The sequence below is a fragment of the Crocuta crocuta genome, unplaced genomic scaffold (assembly GCF_008692635.1).
Source record: "Crocuta crocuta isolate KB4526 unplaced genomic scaffold, BGI_CrCroc_1.0 scaffold7, whole genome shotgun sequence".
NCBI lineage: Eukaryota > Metazoa > Chordata > Mammalia > Carnivora > Hyaenidae > Crocuta > Crocuta crocuta.
The window spans coordinates 5,967,200-5,988,048 of record NW_027531904.1 but is presented as its reverse complement, the minus strand read 5'-3'; the positions used below and the strand labels follow the sequence as shown (position 1 = coordinate 5,988,048).

At 60.2% G+C, this 20,849-nt stretch overlaps 2 protein-coding genes across 4 annotated transcripts in view; one reads left to right on the top strand and one right to left on the bottom strand.

The window, feature by feature from the left end:
• POLG (DNA polymerase gamma, catalytic subunit) overlaps positions 1-15,706 on the top strand; it is a 15,896-nt gene extending 190 nt beyond the window's left edge. Inside the window, 21 exon segments of the mRNA XM_077774256.1 lie at positions 11-556; positions 3,299-3,494; positions 4,549-4,713; positions 4,836-4,982; positions 5,130-5,209; positions 5,955-6,137; positions 6,237-6,388; positions 6,558-6,684; positions 7,553-7,789; positions 8,595-8,715; positions 8,887-9,000; positions 9,318-9,425; positions 10,240-10,400; positions 11,068-11,121; positions 11,222-11,339; positions 11,778-11,913; positions 12,000-12,246; positions 13,469-13,783; positions 13,785-13,991; positions 14,712-14,872; positions 15,283-15,706. Of these exon segments, the coding sequence (XP_077630382.1) occupies positions 11-556; positions 3,299-3,494; positions 4,549-4,713; positions 4,836-4,982; positions 5,130-5,209; positions 5,955-6,137; positions 6,237-6,388; positions 6,558-6,684; positions 7,553-7,789; positions 8,595-8,715; positions 8,887-9,000; positions 9,318-9,425; positions 10,240-10,400; positions 11,068-11,121; positions 11,222-11,339; positions 11,778-11,913; positions 12,000-12,246; positions 13,469-13,783; positions 13,785-13,991; positions 14,712-14,872; positions 15,283-15,341 (3,634 nt within the window). The 3' untranslated portion in view covers positions 15,342-15,706.
• Positions 15,542-20,849, bottom strand: part of FANCI (FA complementation group I) — a 79,921-nt gene continuing 74,613 nt past the window's right edge. For 2 of the 3 annotated variants that reach the window (XM_077774342.1, XM_077774341.1), the window contains exons 35-38: positions 18,078-18,152; positions 16,729-16,824; positions 16,347-16,496; positions 15,542-15,632 (exon numbers count right to left, since the gene is read on the bottom strand). In XM_077774342.1, coding sequence (XP_077630468.1) covers positions 15,552-15,632; positions 16,347-16,496; positions 16,729-16,824; positions 18,078-18,152 — 402 coding nt within the window. In that variant the 3' untranslated portion in view covers positions 15,542-15,551. Of the gene's footprint in view, positions 15,633-16,346; positions 16,519-16,728; positions 16,825-18,077; positions 18,153-20,849 lie in introns of all 3 variants that reach the window. The other variant, XM_077774343.1, reaches the window with a different exon arrangement.

The window sequence follows — 20,849 nt, the reverse complement described above, 5'->3', positions numbered from 1 at the left end:
CCCCGGGCAGCTGGGGCTCCGGCTCCGGCTCCGGCCCCGCCCCCGCCCCCAGCGACGAGCCGCCGCTGCCGCCGCCAGCGCCGTCCTCGGAGGGCGGCCAGCAGCGGCACAGCCCGTTGCACATCCAGATGCTGTCGCGAGGGCTCCACGAGCAGATCTTTGGGCGCGGCGCGGAGATGCCCGGGGAGGCCGCGGTGCGCCGCAGCGTCGAGCATCTTCGGAGGCACGGGCTCTGGGGGCAGCCGGCCTCGCCCCTGCCCGACGTGGAGCTGCGCCTGCCGCCCCTCTACGGGGGCGACCTGGACCAGCACTTCCGCCTCCTGGCCCAGAAGCAGAGCCTGCCCTACCTGGAGGCGGCCAACTCGTTATTGCGGGCCCGGCCGCCCCCCCGGCCCCCGAGCTGGGCCTGGGCGGAGGGCTGGACCCGGTACGGCCCCGCGGGGGAGGCCGTACCCGTGGCCATCCCCGAGGAGCGGGCCCTGGTGTTCGACGTGGAGGTCTGCTTGGCAGAGGGAACTTGCCCCACATTGGCGGTGGCCATATCCCCCTCGGCCTGGTGAGTAGGGGCTGGGCTCTGGGGGGCGCCTCAGCTCACGTGGCGCGGGGGTGGGGGGGGGCAGCTTAATAGTTTGGCTCAGTGAGAAGGTTACTGAAGGCCCCCTGTGTGGCCCGCGGGCGCTCTTCCAGGGGCTGCGGATTTCCCGCTCGGCTGAAAGAGGCTTGACCCTAGCTTTCCGAGCTTGCGTTTTGGCGGGAAGATGCAGGCAGTAAACAGACACCCAGGCAGACGGCAGTTGGTGGCAGGGGCCATGGGGACAATTACAGTAGACCGTTGCACTTGGGACCCGCGGGGAGAGCAGAGCGCTGTGGTTACCCTGAGTTGGTGCCTCCCCCTCCCCCCCCATAACTTCCGGAGAAGTTAGTCCAAAGCATTTGAACAGCGTTTCTATCTGGGGGCGCGATTGGTTATTGTGGGCAGGAGAACTCTCCCTTTCGGGGGACTGTCCGAGGCCGTATAAGACATTTGGCGTCCCCGTTCCCTCCCTTAAATACCAGAGCGAATAGCCCGGCAGGTCACATGCGCTCCCACCCCGAGGAGGCAGCAGCACCCCCCCCAGTTGAGAAACCTTGCTTCCTCCCCCCAGCCGCCCAAGCATTTTGCTCCCCCGAAGGTTTATCCAGATCTCTCTCTCTTCTTTTGAAGTAACGTTCTAAGTGCTCCCCACGTTTCTCTTTCAAACAATGATGGCAGCCCTGTTTCTCCCCCTTTTTTATTCTTCATTCCAGGATTAAAATACTATTTACAACCTTAATGCTTTCAGGCATGGCCAGCACAAAAGTTAGCAGTTTCTTTATTCCTATGGGAAGCTACATCTCTGTACAGAAAGCTGCGAAATGTTAAATATGCAGTTGAAAATGGTGAAAACATGGCTAAATAGATAAGGTAGGCATTAATGGCTGCAAAGAGCGAACTAGATTCCGCATTGATTTAGTTCCAGTGACGATGAGCATCTCCGTGCTTACTCTGTAACTGGGTCAAAGTAGAGGGAGTGCCGCCCATCGTTCGAGAAGGTAAAATAGGCTGTGGCGGCTGAAGGAGACTTAGGAAACCAGGGACAAGAAAGACTTGTCTTTTGATCTCTTGGTCCTTGTGGCCATTTTACCTGAAGTCCCCTTTTCTCTTCCTCCTCCTCCCTCTCCCTGCCTTCCCTGCCCACCTCTCATCTCCATCCCATTCCCGCCAGTGGTGCGGGGGGCACCGCCGAGGCCTGGGCACATCCGGGGACCTGCCTCCTGGGAGCCTGGCTGTGGTGGGGAGCGGGGTGGGGGTACCAGACAGGGGCCCTCACAGCAGTCCCCTTTGAACTCGGGCACGTCCCTGCCCCGTAGCTGTGTAACACCAAGTCCCAGAGCAGCTAGAAACTTCTAGGGGGGCGGGTGGCTTAGACATCCCATGGGGCAGCCTCCCAAAGATAAGGACCGTGGTCAGCAGCCGAGAGGGAGCATCACACGGGTGTCAGCGTTGATCCGAGATTCACAGGAAAAGCGCAGAGTATTAATGTCATTGATCTGACTCATCTTAAACTTTTCAAAGGTGTTTGTGTTTTGGCTTTTTTTTTAAATCATGAATTCACAGTAAGACGGCTCTCAGGCACAGCCGCAGGCCCCGGGCTTGACACCAGCCTGACTTTTTATATCAGCCAGACTTCCTGTCCTCACCGCAGCCTCCAACATTTGACGCCTTCTAGCCTTTTCTTCAGGGGTGTTCTCAAGGGCTTCGAAAGGGGAGGAGGTTTCAGCCTCAGTCTGAGGGTAGCGCCAGCAGCTGGAGTGTGAGTTACGCTTCGGCAGGTTGAAAACTAGGAACCTGTTTCTGTCAGCAGCCCCCGCCCCGTAAGAAACAGTGTCATGTTTGTAGAAACTGTTGAGGCAGATGACCCCCTGTCGTCCCCCCCTGCAGGGGGTTGCGGGGAGCTTCTGTGCACCTGTGCTGGCCACGTGCGGCCAGGTGGTCACGCACTGTGACGCTGACCGGCTCTGACCCGTTGCCATGATCTGTGGTTCACAGCAGGCTTGCCCTCAGCGGCCATTTCCGCGCGCTTAGCCTTGCGGGTGTTGAGTGCACTCCAGCCTTTTCCCCCAAATCGGCGTCCTCAGTCCCTCCCGCCACCCCTCTTCTCCCGCACATGCGCACACGGTCCCTCTGGGCCGGCCTCGTCCTCGGCTCCAAGGGGCGCTCGGAGAGGCACGCACCGTCCGCGAGGTGCGAGGTTCGCTCTGTCCTTTGGGCCACAGCCGTTAGGTGGTTCATCTGGTATGTGTGCAGCATTTGTCGTCGTCTCTCTGTTCTTTGTTTTTCCTTTTTTGCCACTTTTAAACTAAAAAAGAAACTTTCCGCTTTACAAAATCTGTTGGAATTGTCTGGCTCCTTCACTAGCATTCCGCACACCTGCTGGTCTGTGCTGGGAGGCCTGAGGGGCTGGCAGCGCTCATAAGCCGCACAGACTTGGTGGACGCGGGGCCCAGCGAGCTCCTCGGTGGCCCGGGCCGGGTGCCTGTGTCGGTCACCCAGCACTGTGGCATTTAGCTCCGTTTGTCTCTGGGGAACTGAAAAGTAAAGCTTTTCTAAGCTCCCTCCNCTGCCCTCTAGCTCTGTGGGGGGTTGGGAGCACCCGTGGTCTTCCTTGGGTCCCAGCCGCTAGCACAGGACCTGGCATGTGGTGGCAGGTGTGCGGTGGGGGGTGGAGCCGGAGCTTAACGCCTCTGCGCTGAGCCCGTCGCCTCTCCTCTGTCTCAGGTATTCCTGGTGCAGCCGGCGGCTGGTGGAAGAGCGTTACTCCTGGACCAGCCGGCTGTCGCCGGCTGACCTCATTCCCCTGGAGGTCCCTGCGGGCGCTGGTGGCCCCACCCAGCGGGACCGGTGGGAGCAGTTAGTGGTGGGGCACAACGTTTGCTTTGATCGAGCCCATATCAGGGAGCAGTACCTGATCCAGGTGAGGTTCTGGGGCCACTGTAAGCTCTGGCTTGGGGCGGCCTCTCTGATCTCAGTGGCGGGGGAAGGCTTTGCTGTTTTTTTGTGGCGGCTCAGGGCCTCCTGTTGACCAGCCTTACTCCTGCTTCCCGTGCCCAGGACTTGCCTGGTACTAACAGCCCTTACCTCTGTGTGGCGTTCTAGAGCTTAGGTCTCTGGGCCACATAGCCTGGGCTCACATCCTGCCTCAGCCAGGGACTAGCCAGGTGTGAGGACCTTTTTTAAAAAAATTTTTTTAAATGTTTTATTTATTTCTGAGAGAGAGGGAGAGACAGCATGAGCAGGGGAGGGTCAGAGAGAGGGGGAGACACAGAATCCGAAACAGGCTCCAGGCGCTGAGCTAGCTGACAGCACAGAGCCCGATGCGGGGCTGGAACCCATGAACCATGAGATCATGACCTGAGCCGAAGTCGAATGCTTAACTGACTGAGCCACCCAGGCGCCCCTAGGACCTTAACATCCTTGAGCCTCAGTTTCCTTATTTGTCAAAAGACGAAGCTAGCAGAAGCTACCTCGTAGTGTTGCCGGGGAGGTGTGAACGGTGTACACACGTCACACGCTCAGAACCGCATGTGGTGGGTGCTGGTGGCGTTCTTAGTTTTATGGGAAATGCGCCTTCATCGCATCCTCACAACCGCCCCAGGAGGAAGGCAGGGCAGGTGAGCGCAGCTTTGGCGTGGGGCCGAGGCTCAGGCAGCCTTGTGAGTGGTGGGGCTGGGCCGGGGGCTGAGCCTGGGAGCTGGAAGGCCTCGTTGTGGCCGCTATTCCCAGGGCGGCCCTCAGAGCTGTTGCTGGAGGCCGGGAAGGACTTGTGTGTTGGAACTGAGCCAGGCCTGCGACTTCCAGGGTGACTCAGATTTGGGAGGGCGGGCCCATCCCCGTTGGAGGGATGAGCGCGAGCTTGCGTGAGCTGGTCTTCGGTGTGGGAGTCTGTGTGACAGGAGGGGGCAGGGGTGGGGCTGGTGGGTGGACAGAATGGCCGGAGTGGCCCCAGCCGCAGTCTGTCTCGTCCTCAGGGCTCCCGCATGCGCTTCCTGGACACCATGAGCATGCACATGGCCATCTCAGGGCTCAGCGGCTTCCAGCGCAGTCTGTGGATAGCAGCCAAGCAGGGCAAGCGCAAGGCCCGGCACCCCACGCAGCGAGGCCAGAAGTCCCACAGCAAAGCCAGCGGCCCAGTGGTGAGCGCCCTGCGGGAGGCCAGCGCAGGGCATTCGGGACCGGCTCAGCAGCCGGCCTCTGTGTCCCGTGGCCAGGCTGATCTGCTGTATCCCTTGCTCCGCCCCCCTCCCGTCCCCCCCAGATCTCATCTTGGGACTGGCTGGACATCAGCAGTGTCAATAACCTGGCAGATGTGCACAGTCTCTATGTGGGGGGGCCTCCCCTAGAGAAGGAGCCCCGAGAACTGTTTGTCAAGGGTAGCATGAAGGACGTCCGTGCGAACTTCCAGGTACAGTGCTGGAGGGGGGGGTCTGGGGAGGTGGGCGTGGCAGACCCTCGCTGACCCCAGGGAGTACAGCTGCCAGACCTGACCCTGAGACCTGGCGATGGCAGTGGGATGGCTGCCCACCCAGCGCCTCCCTGTCGCCTGTGCCAGGACCTGATGCAGTACTGTGCCCAGGACGTGTGGGCCACCTATGAGGTTTTCCAGCAGCAGCTACCGCTCTTCTTGGAGAGGTGAGGGGGGCCCCTGGTAGGAGCCCTGGGGCTCAGCAGCTTCCCGGTACCGGTGTCCTCTGTCATCAGGTGGCGCTGGGTCTTTCTCAGGCTGTGGACCTTGACCTTTCTGGGTTGAGAAAACGGAGCCACTCAGTGTATCGGTGGCCACCTGGGTCCTGGACCCCGGGTTTCTACGGAGGCCTGGAGGGGAGGGCTGAGGGCTGTGCGTGAGTTTCCTGTGCCTGGTCCAGGGTGATTCAGCGCCCTCTCTGTACCCAGATCCTGAGCCAAGGACTGAATCCTTCACATTCATCTTCGTCATGTTTGCTAGCAAGTCACTCTTAGGTGTGGCCAGTCACAAATGTCACCCAGCCTGGCTCAAATCTTGACTGTGTGTAACTTGTTTGCCCTTGGGCAAGTCACTTGGCTTCTCTGCCTCCGTGTTTCTGTCTGTGAAGCGCACTACCCCGGCAGTGAGCGTGGTGCCTGGCACTTCACTCTTACTCGGGAGGCAGCCTCCTCTTCGTGTTTGGCTCTGTAATTCCTGTGTTACCCCCGAGGATGGGGTGGTCCTGTATCTGTTTGATAGCTCTAGGAGCTGATGCTCAGAGACGTGAAGCAACTTACCCACTGCTACGAAGTAGTCAAGCTCGCGCAGAGGCCCTGGTCTCACTTCAGAGCTGTGCCACGCGGGTGGCCGGGCTCAGGGACTGGGCCCCAGCCTTGTTTGTGATTCACGACCACCGTGGCGTTCGCCCCCCAGGTGTCCCCACCCGGTGACCCTGGCCGGCATGCTGGAGATGGGGGTCTCCTATCTGCCTGTCAACCAGAACTGGGAGCGGTACCTGGCCGAGGCGCAGAGCACCTATGAGGAGCTCCAGCGGGAGATGAAGAAGTCGCTGATGGACCTGGCCAACGACGCCTGCCAGTTGCTCTCAGGAGAGAGGTAGCCAGGCCTCGGGAGGGCCGGGTTTCCGGGGGCGTGGGCCGGCCAGAGGCCTGCCTTAGCTTGGCCGACCCCTGACCTGCTGGCCTGGCTCTGCAGGTACAAAGAAGACCCTTGGCTCTGGGACCTGGAGTGGGACCAGCGAGAGTTTAAGCAGAAGAAGGTGAAGGTGAAGAGGAAGGAGCCAGCTGCAGCCAGCCAGTTGCCCACCGAGGGGGCTGGGGCCCCTGGGGATCCCACGGATCAGGAAGGTGGGGAGGCACCGGCGGGAGGTGGGGCAGAGGCGGTCCCTGGGGAGGTCCTGGCACCCCCGGGGGCCGTCGCAAGGGGCTGCTCCAGCCTTCCAGGGATGAGTCAGCTGGGCGGGACTTCCTGAATGCCTTTTCCCCTGGTCCTGACCGTCCTGCCCACCCTGTGCAGACCCCGGCCCCCCCAGTGAGGAGGAGGAGGTTCAGCGAGATGTCACGGCCCGCGCCTGCTTGGAGCACCTGAAGGGGACCGCGGAGACCCTGCCCAAGCGGCCCCAGCACCTTCCTGGACACCCTGGGTGAGTCCTGTCCCCTCCCAGGGGCCTCCCCTGTCCCGGGCCCCAGCACAGAGGGGGTGTGCGTGGGGGCCCTTCCTGCCTGGCTGTTTTCCAGTCCTCCGGGCACCTGCTTCCTCTGACCCCGGCTCCCTGCTCTCAGTTGGTGCGAGCACACTGCACCCCTGAGTGCCGGGCCCACAGCAGCCACTGCACAGACAGGAACACAGCTCCCTGCCAGGAGCCCCTTGTCCCGAGTAGGGGGTGGGACTCGCGGTCTCTGTAACCCTGGGGAGGGGGCGTGAGTGGGATTGAAGCAGTACCTAATTTTGTCTGGGGAGATCAAGACTTCCTTGAGGAGGTGACTTTTTATTTGAGCCTCACTGACTGGCAGAGACAAGAAAACAGGCGGCCAGGGTGAACAGCGGGCTACTGACTTTGCACTTGCACGACCCAGAGTGTGATGTCTTGAGTGCATTGTCTCCTTGTTTGTTGCCGGGAGCCTCACCTGCCTGGGGCTGGCTGTGTGAACTGTGTGTGACAGGTGGTGCTTGGGAGGCCCCAGCCTGTCTCTGCAGCAGCGGTGGGGGGGGGTTCTGCTGTCCCCTCTGGCCAGTCACCCTGTACGGAATGGAGCTTGGGAAGGCGCCCCGTCCTGGGCCATGCTTGGGGTTCTGACACAGGATCTTTCTTTTCAGATACTGGAATTACCTAGGGGACTTGATGGGTCCTGGCTCAGGGAGTGATTTTAGGCCGAGGGCATCGGAAGGCCTTGGGGGCTTTAGAGGATGGGGGTCAGGTCATGGGAGAAGGAACCTGGGTTTGCAGTCACGTGCTGTCCTCCTCCGTGCCCCCCCCCCCCATGACACTGCTGTCTCCTGGCGGGGCACAGGTGGTACCGGAAGCTCTGCCCACGGTTAGATGACCCTGCGTGGACCCCGGGCCCCAGCCTCCTCAGCCTGCAGATGCGGGTCACTCCCAAACTCATGGCGATGACCTGGGATGGCTTCCCTCTGCACTTCTCGGAGCGGCACGGCTGGGGGTACCTGGTGCCCGGGCGGCGGGACAACCTGGCTCAGGCGCCGGCAGAACATGGTCCGGCATCAGCCGTGGCAGCCTGTCCCTACAGGTGAGGCTTAGGCTCAAGGAAGGAAGGGGGTGGGGTCTAGGAGTCCCCGCCCCAATGCTGAGGTACGCAAGCCCGGCTCCGGCTAGTGGGAAGAGCTGGGGTCTGAGAGTCTGGGTCCTTTTCTCCGTAGCCGCCCTTTCTCTCTGGGCCCCAGAGCCCTGTGGGAGCGCAGACGCTTAGCGCCCTGTCCTAAGGTCTTGCTGGACCCAGGCTGCCTTCGCAGGAACGTTCAGAGCGGGGGCTGTCAGGAGCGGCGGGGCAGATGGGCTTGAGCGTAATGGGCTGGNCCCCCCCCCCCACCCTCCCCTGGGGCGAGACGGAACGGTTAGCCCCATTTTGCCTGGGGCAGTCAGCTGACTTGTCTAAGGTTCTAAACCCTGAGTTTTTGACAGGCGTCGGGGACAAGCCATGGCACTTGAAGTGGCCCAGGTTTCGAGGCCCGGCCCTGCAGGACAGCCTGAGTCACCTGTGGGGCCTTTGGCACAGAAGGGGCTGGGGTCCAGCAGGGGTGGCCCGTCCTGACTTCCCGGGCTCTGCTCCCAGAGCCTTTCCGGCGGAGGCGGCAGCCGTGTGCTCTGAGAGGAGCTTAGATTTGGGTCAGACCAGCCTTTGCACCCTAGCCTGCCACCGGAGTGCCGTGTCCCTTGTGATTTGTCCCTCCCTAAGGACCGGGGACAGCACTGTCTACCTGCGCCTCAGAGCTGGTTCTGAGGACGGAAAGGGAGCTGTGGAAGGCCCCCGGCGAGCCGCCTGGCCCCGAGGGGGCCCCAGTAATCAGAGGCTGCCGCTGCTGTTCTCTGCCCAGAGCCATCGAGTCCCTGTACAGGAAGCACTGTCTTGAACAGGGGAAGCAGCAGCCGGAGCCCCAGGAGGCCGGCCTGGCGGACGAGTTCCTGCTCACCGACGGCGGCGCCATGTGGCAGACGGTGAGGGCGGCCCCGAAGCTGGGCTCCCAAGGACGGGCAGCCTTCCCGATGGGGGCGCGGGGGCACTCCCCCCAGGCCGGCCTGGGCTGTGTGAGTGTCTTGGGGAGGGGCTGGTGGAGCACGGCCGGCTCGGCCCCCTGCTTCACTTCCTGGGCTCCTGGGCCCATCCAGGTGGAAGAGCTGGGCTGCCTGGAGGCGGAGGCGGAGGTGGAGGTGGAGGAGGCCGAGGCCGAGGCTAGGGCGGAGCGCTGTGGAGCCGCAGTCCCCCTTCAGCCCCCAGCTCTGGTGAGCGAGCAGGGCTTCTGCTCTGGGCGTCTCTGGGTGGGCACTGGGTGGCCGGGCCCCGCTCTTGTGGCCAAGTCTCTGTCCCCTGCCGGCGCATTCCCGAGGACCTGGGGGTTTGGGAGAAGCCGCCTTGCCCTTGGGCTTCCCGGTGTTTGATGGAGTTAGAGGAGGAAGCCCGAGACTCGCGGCCCGGCCCGCCCTGCGGTCCCCCGGCTTCCTGCTCGCTGCTTTAGGCCCTTTTCCCACGCCCGACCCCATGGGCCTCGCCGAATGCAGGTGCCGCAGCGGGGCCTCATCTAGGTGTGTGGCCCCCACAGACTGCTGCTGGTGGCCCCAGAGCCAGCCAGCCGGCCTATCACCATGGCAACGGACCTTACAACGATGTGGATGTTCCCGGCTGCTGGTTCTTCAAGCTGCCTCACAAGGTGTGTGTCCTGGTTCACGGCTGTCCCCTGCCACCCTCTCTGTGCTTGGGGCCCACGGGCCCCCAGGGTGACTCGGCCCCGGACCCGCCCTCTGCAGGAATGACATGCGTGGTGGGGCAGAGCATGATCCCAGATGGCTCACCGTCTGGCTCCGAGTGTTCTCTGAGGGGTGTGGGGGTGGGATGGAAGGACATAAGGCCTGTTGGGTGTCTGCCATCCTGTGACGTGATGGCTTCTGTTGACTGATGGTTTGTGGCCCGGGTCACCTGCGGTCCAGAAGCAGGTATCTTCCTTCTGACGTGTCATCAGAAGGTCACCTGTAGCCTAACGCTGGTCCCAGTACCTGCGTCACTTGCCTCCCTTCATCTTCCGGCAGCACAAGGAGGGGGAATCTGGCACGTGAGATGCCTTGAGAGGGAGAAGCCACAGTCACTTAGCTTTTGTTACAGGCAGTTGTCCTGTCTGTTCGGTATTGTTACTCTCGCCACGTGCACCTGATGAGTTTTATTGTAGATACACGCACAGGGAGGACGCTTATGGGTCAGTATTGTCCGTGGTTTCAGGCATCTTCTGGAGACCTTGGAATGCACCCCACCCCCCCCCCCCGGGGGGNTAGGGGGGACTTCCAGCTGTATCGTGAAGGGGCCTGGGTGCGTTTGTGTCAGTGCGCGTGCGCTGCAGTCAGGGCTTTGCCCCAGGCGGCTCTGCTCGAGGTTCTGGGCTCAGCGCAGGGCAGAGCTGAGGTGTACAGGGCGTTGATGGAGTCTCTGGTCTACGACCGGCTTCCAGCCCCTGCTTCCTCTGCCCTTCCCAGGACGGTGGCAGCTGCAACGTGGGCAGCCCCTTTGCCAAGGACTTCTTGGCCAAGATGGAGGACGGCACGCTGCAGGCGGGCCCGGGAGGCCGCAGCGGGCCCCGCGCCTTGGAAATCAACAAAATGATCTCTTTTTGGAGAAATGCCCATAAACGAATCAGGTGGGTCACCGTGGGAGGGCGGGGACGTGTCTGTACCCCTGGCCGGGCCGCGGCAGCCGTGGGCCCCCCTGCCCCCACTGGGCCCCCAGGGGCCCTGACCCTGGCTGTGCTGCCCCGGAGGGACAGCCTGGCTCTGGTCTTGGGGCCTGGCTACTTGGGGTCCGGGTTCCAGGGACCGTGGGCAAGTCTCTTGCCTTCCTAGCTTGTTTCTGTGTTTGTGTGGAAAGGGAGGTGCCGCGGGGCCTTGATGCTTAAGTGCCGGAGCCCGGGTGTGGCTGACGACCGTCGAGGGTTGGTGGCCCATACGCTGCGCCAGGGCTGGGAGCTGGGTCCTGGGGCCGAGGATGGCAGTGAACTCTGGAAGGCTGGCTCGTGGCCGGGGGTGGGAGGTTGTTCCCGCAGCAGGAAGGGCACTACCGTGGCTGCTGAGGTCTGTCCCAGGCGGGGTGGGGACACTTGTGGCGGGGCTGACAGAGGAGGCCTGGCCGGCTCTCTGCCGGCGTGCGCTCCGGAATGGTAGATTCCTGGGCCCGTCCTGGATGAGGCCTGTGGGAAGAGCGGAGGCTGCGCAAGGAAGGACGGGGCACCGTAGCCCCCACAGCTTGGGCATAGGGGCGGCTTCTGCTCCTCACGGATGTTCTGAGCCTCAGTCCGTCTGTCCCCACAGCTCCCAGATGGTGGTGTGGCTGCCCAGGTCGGCTCTGCCCCGTGCGGTGACCCGGTATGGCCTGCTGTGTGACCGTGGGGAGGGGAGAACTGGGCGGGGTGGGCCCCAGGACCCAGGCAAACTGCCGAGACTCGCGTTCTCCCCGCCTTGCCAGGCACCCGCACTACGACGAGGAAGGCCTCTACGGGGCCATCCTGCCTCAGGTGGTGACCGCCGGCACCATCACCCGCCGGGCTGTGGAGCCCACATGGCTGACTGCCAGCAACGCCCGGGTACGTGCCCTCTGTGCCTCTGGACCCTGCTCTTCCTCTGCTGTGTCCCTAGGAACGGGTGTGGAGGGCATGGGGAGGGAGGAGCTTGGAAAGGAACCTGAGGTCTGGGGCGGGCAGGGCTCCGGGTCAGGTCTAGCTCCACAGCTGCTCTTCCTGCAGCAGACGGGATCCGGGTACCGCCGCATAGCCCGCTGTTCACGTGCACGGGATCCATACAGCTGTGGGGGTGTTGCGGGGAGGCTGGTGCCAGGCCAGGTGGGACAGGGAGGGAGGCTCTACCTGTCACCCCGCCGCTGCCAGGCGGCCACCCCCGGAACTGGAGTTTGGGGCCGTTGTGTGGCGCCCCCAGGACAGGCCGAGCATTCTCTGTCAAGTCCGGCTCCGGGGATCGGGGCTCACTGGGCTCTCGGCGTGGGGCCCGACCTCACTGTTCCGCAGCCTGACCGAGTGGGCAGCGAGTTGAAGGCCATGGTGCAGGCCCCTCCCGGCTACGTGCTCGTGGGTGCCGACGTGGACTCGCAGGAGCTGTGGATCGCAGCCGTGCTCGGGGACGCCCACTTCGCCGGCCTGCACGGTGAGCCGGGAGCGGGGCCGGGCCGTTTGCTGGCCACGTGGCTCTGGGGCTGTTTGTCACCGCCCCCGCCCCGCTCGCCCCTGCAGGCTGCACGGCCTTCGGCTGGATGACGCTGCAGGGCAGGAAGAGCAGGGGCACCGACCTGCACAGCAAGACCGCCGCGGCCGTGGGCATCAGCCGCGAACACGCCAAGGTCTTCAACTACGGCCGCATCTACGGGGCGGGGCAGCCATTCGCCGAGCGCCTGCTGATGCAGTTCAACCACCGGCTCACGCGCCAGGAGGCCGCCGAGAAGGCCCAGCAGATGTACGCCGTCACCAAGGGCCTTCGCCGGTGAGGGCCCTGCCCCCATGCAGGTTACCCCCNCCCCCGCCCCCGTGTCCCCCTCCTGTTTCCCTTCTCTCCTTGCCCGAGCCTTTCTTGCCCCCGTTCCGTTCAGACCCCAGACCTTGGTCCAGGATGGTTTGTGCTTAGGTTGTGACGTTTGTGTCTTCAGTAACCTTAAACAGGCTCGGTCGTAGAGTCAGAGTCGGGGCTGTACTTCTGTCGCGTTGCCGCCAAGCGGCAGCACGTTAGCAGCTGCGGTCTTGCCGAACACCCAGCGGGAACTGGGGCGCGGAGCCGGGGCAGCCCGTGGGCGGGGGTGGGACCTCGACAGTTGAGGGAGCCGTGCAGCGCTGACACCCTTGACCGACCGTGACTGGAGGACGCCTCCCCGGGCTCTGGCTCGTTTCCTCTGAGGGCGCCTTCTGTGCGCTTGGGGCCGTGGTGGGCTCCTGGGGGGCTTCCCGGAGCAGGGGCGAGGGAGGAAGGTATGCGGCCGGCTTCTGTAGGTGCGCTGTGCAGCGTCCACATCCGAGTAGCCGGCCTCCTCGTGACACCGAAGGGCAGGCAGGGGACAGTGTGGCCGTGACTGCACACGTGCACACAGGGAGGTGGGGTGCCATGCAGCCTGTGGGGGGGGGTNCTGCGTGCTTGGGCGGGGGCGAGAGCAGCAATGGCACAGGTCAGGCTGTAGTTCGGGAGAATTTGAAGGCGTCACACAGGAGTCTGGGCCGAGGGCACAGGAGGGCAAGCCCTGGTGCTGCTGTGAGGTGGTGCGTGACAGGCTCTGGGGCCATGAGGGGACAGGCCTGGTGGTGACCCGGCTGCGCCAAAGCCAGGGGTCAGGTGGTGGGAACCAGGTGATCATTGGGACCTGGCCGTGTGTGGTTTCCTCCAAATGCGCTCTTCCCGCGGGGCGGTCCCAGCTCCTCCCGTCCCCTCCGGGGCTGCTGGCCCTCGCTGCCTCCACAACTGAAACGTGGCAGCTGTTGGTCGATGGGTGGATCCGTGTCTGCGGCACCTGCTCTCGTGGCAGAGTGTGGCCCTTCCCGGGCCAGCACGGCACAGCCCACGACAGCCTGGGCCTCACCTCTCCCGGGGAGTCCCTCGCTGGCTCTCGGCCTGTTTCCCCCTGAAGCAGAGCCTGTGGGGATCTGTGGACACTCCCGGCCCCGGGCTTGACACACACGCGGCCATCCCCCAGGCGCGGTAACGGGGACATTGCCCGCAGGTACCGGCTCTCGGACGAGGGGGAGTGGCTGGTGAGGGAGTTGGAGCTGCCCGTGGACAGGACCGAAGACGGCTGGGTTTCCCTNCCTGGAGAGCTGCAGTGTTTTTTCAGCTCTGAGATGCTGAAAGGCAAAGCTTGCCCTTTTCCCCTGGTCCCCAGGTCCCACTGGAAGAAGTGGGAGGTGGTTGCCGAACGGGCGTGGACGGGGGGCACCGAGTCCGAGATGTTCAATAAGCTGGAGAGCATCGCCACGTCTGCCGCCCCGTGCACGCCGGTGCTGGGCTGCCGCATCAGCCGCGCCCTGGAGCCCGCGGCCNATGACCAGCCGCGTGAACTGGGTGGTGCAGAGCTCTGCTGTGGACTATTTACACCTCATGCTCGTGGCCATGAAGTGGCTTTTTGAGGAATTCGCCATCGACGGGCGCTTCTGCATCAGCATCCACGATGAGGTCCGTTACCTGGTGCGAGAGGAGGACCGCTACCGCGCGGCCCTGGCCCTGCAGATCACCAACCTCCTGACCAGGTGCGCGCCGCCTCCTGGGCGGCTTCCCCGCCCCGGAAATGCTGGCTTTGGTTTTTAGGTCTAGTTGAAAATTGGGTCTTAAAAGACGGGGCTCTACTCTTAAGAAAGATTTCTTGGGTTTGAAAAGAAGCTGTGCGCCCAGACCCCAGCACGGAGGCAGGGAGCGGTCACAGGTCTGGGAGGGGTTCGGAGGAGTGGCGGTCATCCGGAACCCGCCTGGGCACACAGCTTGGTTCTGGAGATCAAGTCCCAGGTAGCTTTTCTCTGTTCCTACAAAATTGAGAGGTTTTTCTTTCATCCACAAGTGTTTTCTTAAGTGCCAAAAGTTTAAACGTACTTAAATATTTTATATACGAAGCCGTATTTTCTTATAGAAAATTCTCGTTTACGTGGTTTAACTAAATGTTAACTGGAGCTCCATGGGAGTCTGTCATCAGAACCCGTTTGGGAACCAGATGTGTCCTGGTGGTTTAACAAGTATTCTATACGCGTTACCCCGTCTCCACTGCCCTCTTAACAAAGCTAGGAGGCCTCGTCGGTTTTGAATGTGTTCGGCCCCGTAAGTCAGACGTTGTACATCCGTGAAGTGCACCAAACCGCGGGGGCAGAAAGATGTGTTTCGAGGCCCTGATTTCACCTCCGTGTTGGAGGGAGGCAGGGGCTGGGCTGCGGGCGGAGGCTGTGCGGGCCACGCCTGACAGCAGATTGGGTCTCTTCCAGGTGCATGTTTGCCTACAAGCTGGGTCTCCAGGACTTGCCCCAGTCAGTCGCCTTTTTCAGTACAGTCGACATTGACCAGTGCCTCAGGAAGGAAGTGACCATGGATTGTAAAACCCCTTCCAACCCAACCGGGATGGAAAGGAGATACGGCATTCCCCAGGGTGAGCTGCACACGTTTGTTCGTTATGCCCCACACGTCAGGTGGACTAGAAAGTGGCCTTGGCACGGAAGCCCACGCCTGCTTCAGTTAAGTATGTGCCAGGGTCCCAAGTGAACATGTTCAAATCACAGAGGAACAGGGTTCCAGAAAGCTGTTTGCAGTACGTGAGGGAAGAAACCAGAACTCAAAATACTCACTCTCCTACCACACCAGAAATGCTTTTTAAGATTTATTGTAGAAGGTTAAAGTGCATTCTCAGGTGAAAGAAACTGTGCTTTGAATACTTGGAACAAGTTAAAGGAAAAAGATAGTTAACTTCTTACGGACACTCCCCCGGCTGACCCTGCCCCTCCTCCAGCCTCCCTGCTCACTTCCGGGGAAACCTCCCGAGCGGCTCGCACTGTCTTTCAGGTGAAGCGCTGGACATCTACCGGATCATTGAACTCACCAAAGGCTCCTTGGAAAAATGAAGCCCGGCCTGTAGCTCTGCCCAGAGGCCCCGTATTTGCTCCCGTGGAGCTTCGTCGGGGTGCCGCGGGCTCCCACACTCAGGCTGCTTCAGCTGCGCTCTCTGCAAACGGGTCCGCCTCAGGCCGGCCCCCACCTGAAGGTGCAGTGGAGTCGGAACCGGGGCGCCGTGCGTGTTGGGTAACAAGAAAGCAGAAGCCCCGAAGTTCACATTAACTCAGGCATTTCGTTTCTCTTTTCCGTCTCTTCGTGGCGGGTTCTCGGTCCTGCCCCTCGCGCTCTGCTGCGGCGCCCTAGAAGGGGACAGGAGTCAGGCCTGCTCAGGGGCAGCGAAATAAAAACAAAAATCCTTTATCTTCTCACCAAAGCCTGTGGTGGTGGTGCTTTCTCCCACAGACAGGACAACCTCCTAGGAGGGGGGAGGCCCGTGCTAATGGCCTTCCTCTGGACAGACGCAGGGGGCAAGGCCAGCGGTGCCCGGGTGCTGCGTGGCTCAGTGAAGGGGGAGGGGCCAGGGCCTGGGATGTGCTCGCCCAAAGAATGTAGGTTCAAAATTTTTGAGAAGCCACAGATCGGGGGTCTTGTGTAAATCTCCATGTCGGACAGACCGGAGCCAAGGAAAGTGGTAGGGGCTCGGGTGCTAACAGGCCCGAGGAGGCCGAGAGGCGGGCGTGGGCAGCCCTCCCTGCCTGAGCTCCTCACAGCCAGGCCCTACCGTGACCAGGGCTGGAAAGAGGAAGGAAGATGCTGGGGGTTGGTCATTTTCCAGCAGTTCAGAAGGTCACAGGGAGAAGACCCATGGTGAGAACTTTTGTCATCACCCCCTTTCTGGAAAGGTCTACCCTAAAATGTACACAAAACTGGGTAATTTCAGACGGCGCCAGACTCAGCCCTTCGTTTCGGCTTCGCCGACCCCCTGGCCCTCGCGGTGGCTCCCTCCCCTCAGGTGCAGGCTCCTGGCAGAGGGGGTTGGGCTTGCCGCGCTCCAGTCAGGAGCAGGCACTGACCTCCTCGTCGTCGTCGTCGTCGTCGTCGTCGTCGTCATCATCGTCGCCCCCGCCCTCCTCCTCCTCCACTCGAAAAACCATGTCCAGGATGTTCCCTTTGATCTTGAAGTCCCGGGAGGTGCTGAGCTTCATGTGCTGCATCAGGTTCACCTACGACAGAAGCTTCTCTTACCTGCAGAACAGGTCCCGTCAGGGGCCCCCTGGGGTGCTGCTGCGCCCCTTGGCCTGCTCTCCATCCGCCCCTGCAGGGACGTCCAGGTCCAGGCCGTCAGATCCCACAGAGCAAAGGGCCGCCGTCTCCCCACTGCGGCCGAGCCGCTTCCGTGGGCCAGGCCCCCTCGCGGGGTACGTGGAAACGGGAGAAAATAAAAAGTAGGTCTACCTTGGACTTCTTCGACAGGTGGATGAGGAACTTTTCATACTGTTCGATGGCAAAGATGAGATTAGGGATTGGCTTGGTTTCCCGCAGAACTCGGGCCTACAGGCAAAGAAGACCTAAATTTCAGGGTCACGGGTTTTCAGAACTGTCCTGTGAAGCAGGAGAACTGCTCGTGGCTTTGCGGGGGAGAAAGCAGTCTGCCCTCCAGGCACACGCACGCCTCCTACACATAGCTCCACCTCCTCAACGGCCCTGGATACCGATAAAGACAGCACCAGATCCTTCCATTTAGAATTCCTCGGTCTTGTTTCACAGACCCGCTGGAAGAAGGACCACTTGGAGAATGTGGCTGCCTCCCTGACTTGATATTCTTCACACGGTGAGCCCACCCTGCACTGGCCCCGTCTCTCACCCACAAGGGAGGACACTGTTCTCCTCTTCCCCCCCCCCCACGATCTTTTCCACAACGGAACTTTGCTGTGTCTGAACATTTAGATGTATTTTCTCAGGCCTGCGTCGTACCCTATAGTATAAACGCACCGTAACCCTGTCAGCCAGTCCACTCGGTGCACAGCTTCTGTCTTAGGTTTTCTAGGACCCGCCTCACTTTTACAAACGCCCCCACCACGGCTGTCCTGGACCCAGGCCGTTAGCGTCTACGGCCAAGGAGTGGAAGTGCTGCAGCGCACGAGTGGGCAGACCTCCCGAAACAGCACTCGCTGCCCAGCTGCCCGAGGCACCCCCTAGTGTCCACCTGTGCCAGCAGTGCCCTCCTCTCCCGCCCTGTCCCCTCACTGACACCAGCGTGTCCTTTAGGGAGCATCTTCCACACACATTAACTCTTCCTAAAATCATTCCTTTCCAATGGGAATCTGAAGCCATTTCCATTTTTAAAGAAAGAGCTTGAGATTTTTCTGGTGCTTCCTCAATAAAGTACGCAGTTTTTAGTTGAGGAAAAAGCCGTTCTACCTGAGCACAAACCCCGTGAGCCTCGGAGAAGCACCTGCAGGCGCGCACACTCTGGTAGCAACTTGAACGAGCTCTAGGTCACACCTCACACAACGTCCCCGTGGATGGTGCGCGGTTCAGCGTGTGCACTGGGAGCTGTGCGGTTACCACTGTGATCCGTCTTAAGCCCTCCCCCACCCTCCCAGGGAACCCCATGCCTGTTTCACAGCAGGCACCCCTCCCCAGCCCTGGACAACCACCCATCTGCTTGCTGTCTTCTCAGACCTGCCCGTTCTGGGCCTGCCACGTAAATGGAACCCTCCAGTACGTGCTCTTTCTGCGACTGGCCTCTTTCCCAAGGCTCAAGAGCGCTGCCGTGTCAGCAAGCAGCGCGGGCTGCCTACCATGGCCGGAGCGACAGCAGCGGCTTTCCCCTTTTTCTTCTCTCCTGTGTGTTTTAGGCTCTGACTCCTCTTGTTCTGAAGAAATAGAAACAAATTCTCTCAATTCCTGAAAATTTTTCCCGAGAGCCAGCGGGCAGGCCTGGCGGTCATTTTCTAAGAAGGTGAGGACAACAGAGTATCCCTCTTCAAGGGACCACGTCTGGGTGGAAAAAACTGGTGCAGACACTGAAAGATGAGGGACGTTCTGTGACACTTTATGATCCTCAGATTTTTTTTTTTTAATTGCTGAGAGGTTTACAATCTCGGTCTCAGAACTAGCAAATGAAAGCGAGGGCCGGAACCACTGTTCTTGTACCAGACCTGCCAAGGGACCAGAGAGGCACAAAGAATGGTTAAAATGGGGACTGTGTTTCCCAACTGGGCAATTGGCTCAAAGGGTTTCCACGAAGGAGAGGTGGCTTCCAGGGCCTCCAGCCCCCCACTTGAAGGCAGACACCAGGAGAGTGAGTGTGTGCACGCACCACATGGTCACGTGCTTGAGAAGGCTTAGAAGTCATAGGAACACTTTCCTGTGTTGTAAATAATCGCAGAATAAAGGGAACCAAGAAAGACAAGACAGAAGAGAGTTAAGGCCTACGCCACACGTGAGGCACACGAAACACAGAAACCTTTACCGGAAGGGGCACTGTGTGCCTTCTGGGAACAAACACACAGGCCCCGTGGGACAAGTAAGAGAATTAAAACGCAAAGCTGAAGATGGAGAGAACTGTACCATTGGAACCATGTGTGAGAGACTGGAGTCTTAGTCCCCATGGCATGTTCTGGAAATTAAGAAGTAGAGATTCCAGAGGGGCTGGTGTGAAGGTCTATTTTTAGCCCTGGAAGACGGGGTAGACGGTGAGGCCCTTTTAAGAGAGGGGCAGGGAAATGGCCACAGACTGAACTCATGTGACTAAGGGGGAAGCGAGGGATCCTTCTAGAGGTGGTCCCCAAGATGGGATCCTGTCCACTGCCCATTCCCAGTGATTCAGGATGCACTGAAATTACAGCCAAAGAGGCACCTTTTAAAGGTACATGTTCTGAGCAGCATGCTAAGGGGTTTTCACTGTTTTCTTATTGAGATCCAAGGCTGTGGGGAAAAAAGAAGGGGCTGTAAGAGAATAAACAGCTCTCTGAAAGCAGGCAAATGCAAGCCTGCTTTCTAGATAAGAGTTGGGATTAGTGGAACCATACACTTTTTGCCCAAGGTTGCTCATAAAGCACATCTCACAGAGAAGAATGTCTGCCTGTGGATCAGCTGACTTGTCCAGCTTTAAGTCAAATCTAGGTGGGGAAGGGGAAAAACATCCTGAGAATACATACATTGGTTTGTTGGGGGTGGGGGGTGGCGGTGGAATGGGTCAGAAACTTATACAAAACCCTCCAATATTTTACATGACAACGATTCTGGAGGAGGGACTGGGAAAGTACAGCCCATAGGCCAAGATCAGACCACGGCTTGTTTCTGAAAATGAAGTCTCATTAGAACATAGTCCCATTCGGGACACCTGGTGGGTGGCTCAGTTAAGTGATCAACTCCTGATTTTGGCTCAGATTATGATCTCCTGGTTTGTGGGATCGAGCCCTCTGTGGGACTCTGTACTGAGCATGCAGCCTGCTTGGGATTCTCTCTCTCCCTCTCCCTCAACATAAATAAATGTTAAAAAAAAAAAAAAAAAAAAAGCCCATGGTCACCTTCATTTGCACACAGTCTATGGCTGCCTCTGTGCCGTAGAGCCAGAGGTGAACAGCTCTGATTGACCGTGGTCTGCGAGACCTGAAACATTTACTACCTGGCCTTTTACAGGAAAAATCTGCTGACCCCTGGTGTAGATTCAAGCTATGCGGGTTCAAGTCTGCCTCTGAACTAGCTCTCTATTCTTTGGGTCCACCTCTAGTCTATCTGGGTAACCACTAAGCACAAGGTGTACTAAGAATGAATGAGGTGAAGCGGGAGGGGAGCTCCACACGACCGCAGGCCGGGCTGCAGGCCAGGGAAGGCTTCTCTGCACATCAGCTGCTCCGGCAAAACGACTGTGGTCTCAGAGAGCCGGCTCCCAAGCCCTACTCTCTGGACCGCCATTCTGGCAAACAGGTAACACGTTCCTAAAAAGTTAAAGTTCTTGAATAGATTTTAAAACTACTACTGAACGTCCTGAATGACTGCTGGGCCTCTCAGCAACTTGAACATGCTAACAGGTACCACGAATCTCTAAGATGAGAAGGAAGTACAAGTACTTCTCATAGAATCCTTTTTTATTTTGTGGACTCAGCCTATACTGCATACTTTGTGAAATGTGGCCTTGCTGGAGATGGGGAACTCAGAACCTGAACTGAAGCGTAGGGGGCTACGTCCTGTATCTGGATGAGAGGGGTCTGACAAGCTGGCACGTATGTGCACGGTTCTGAGCGAGCGTGCAGCTGAGGTCCCAGGGGAGGGCCGGAAGCGACAGCTTGGTGACAGCAGGCCACACACTGTGGCCAGACAGAAGACCTGACCCTGAGCACGAGCCTGGTACAGGGCAAGGGGCCAAGGACCTCAGCTATCAGCACACTACTCAGAACTCCTCTGGCCAAACGCAGACGACACGCCGCTCAGTCACTGATGCACAGGGGAGGGGAGGAAGCACCCGGCACACGGAGCAAAGCAGTTAGCGATGAAGACGTGCCCGCGCACAGCACAGAGGCGGAAACCAAGTGCGGCTTCCCTACGAAGCAGCCACAGCCCACTGC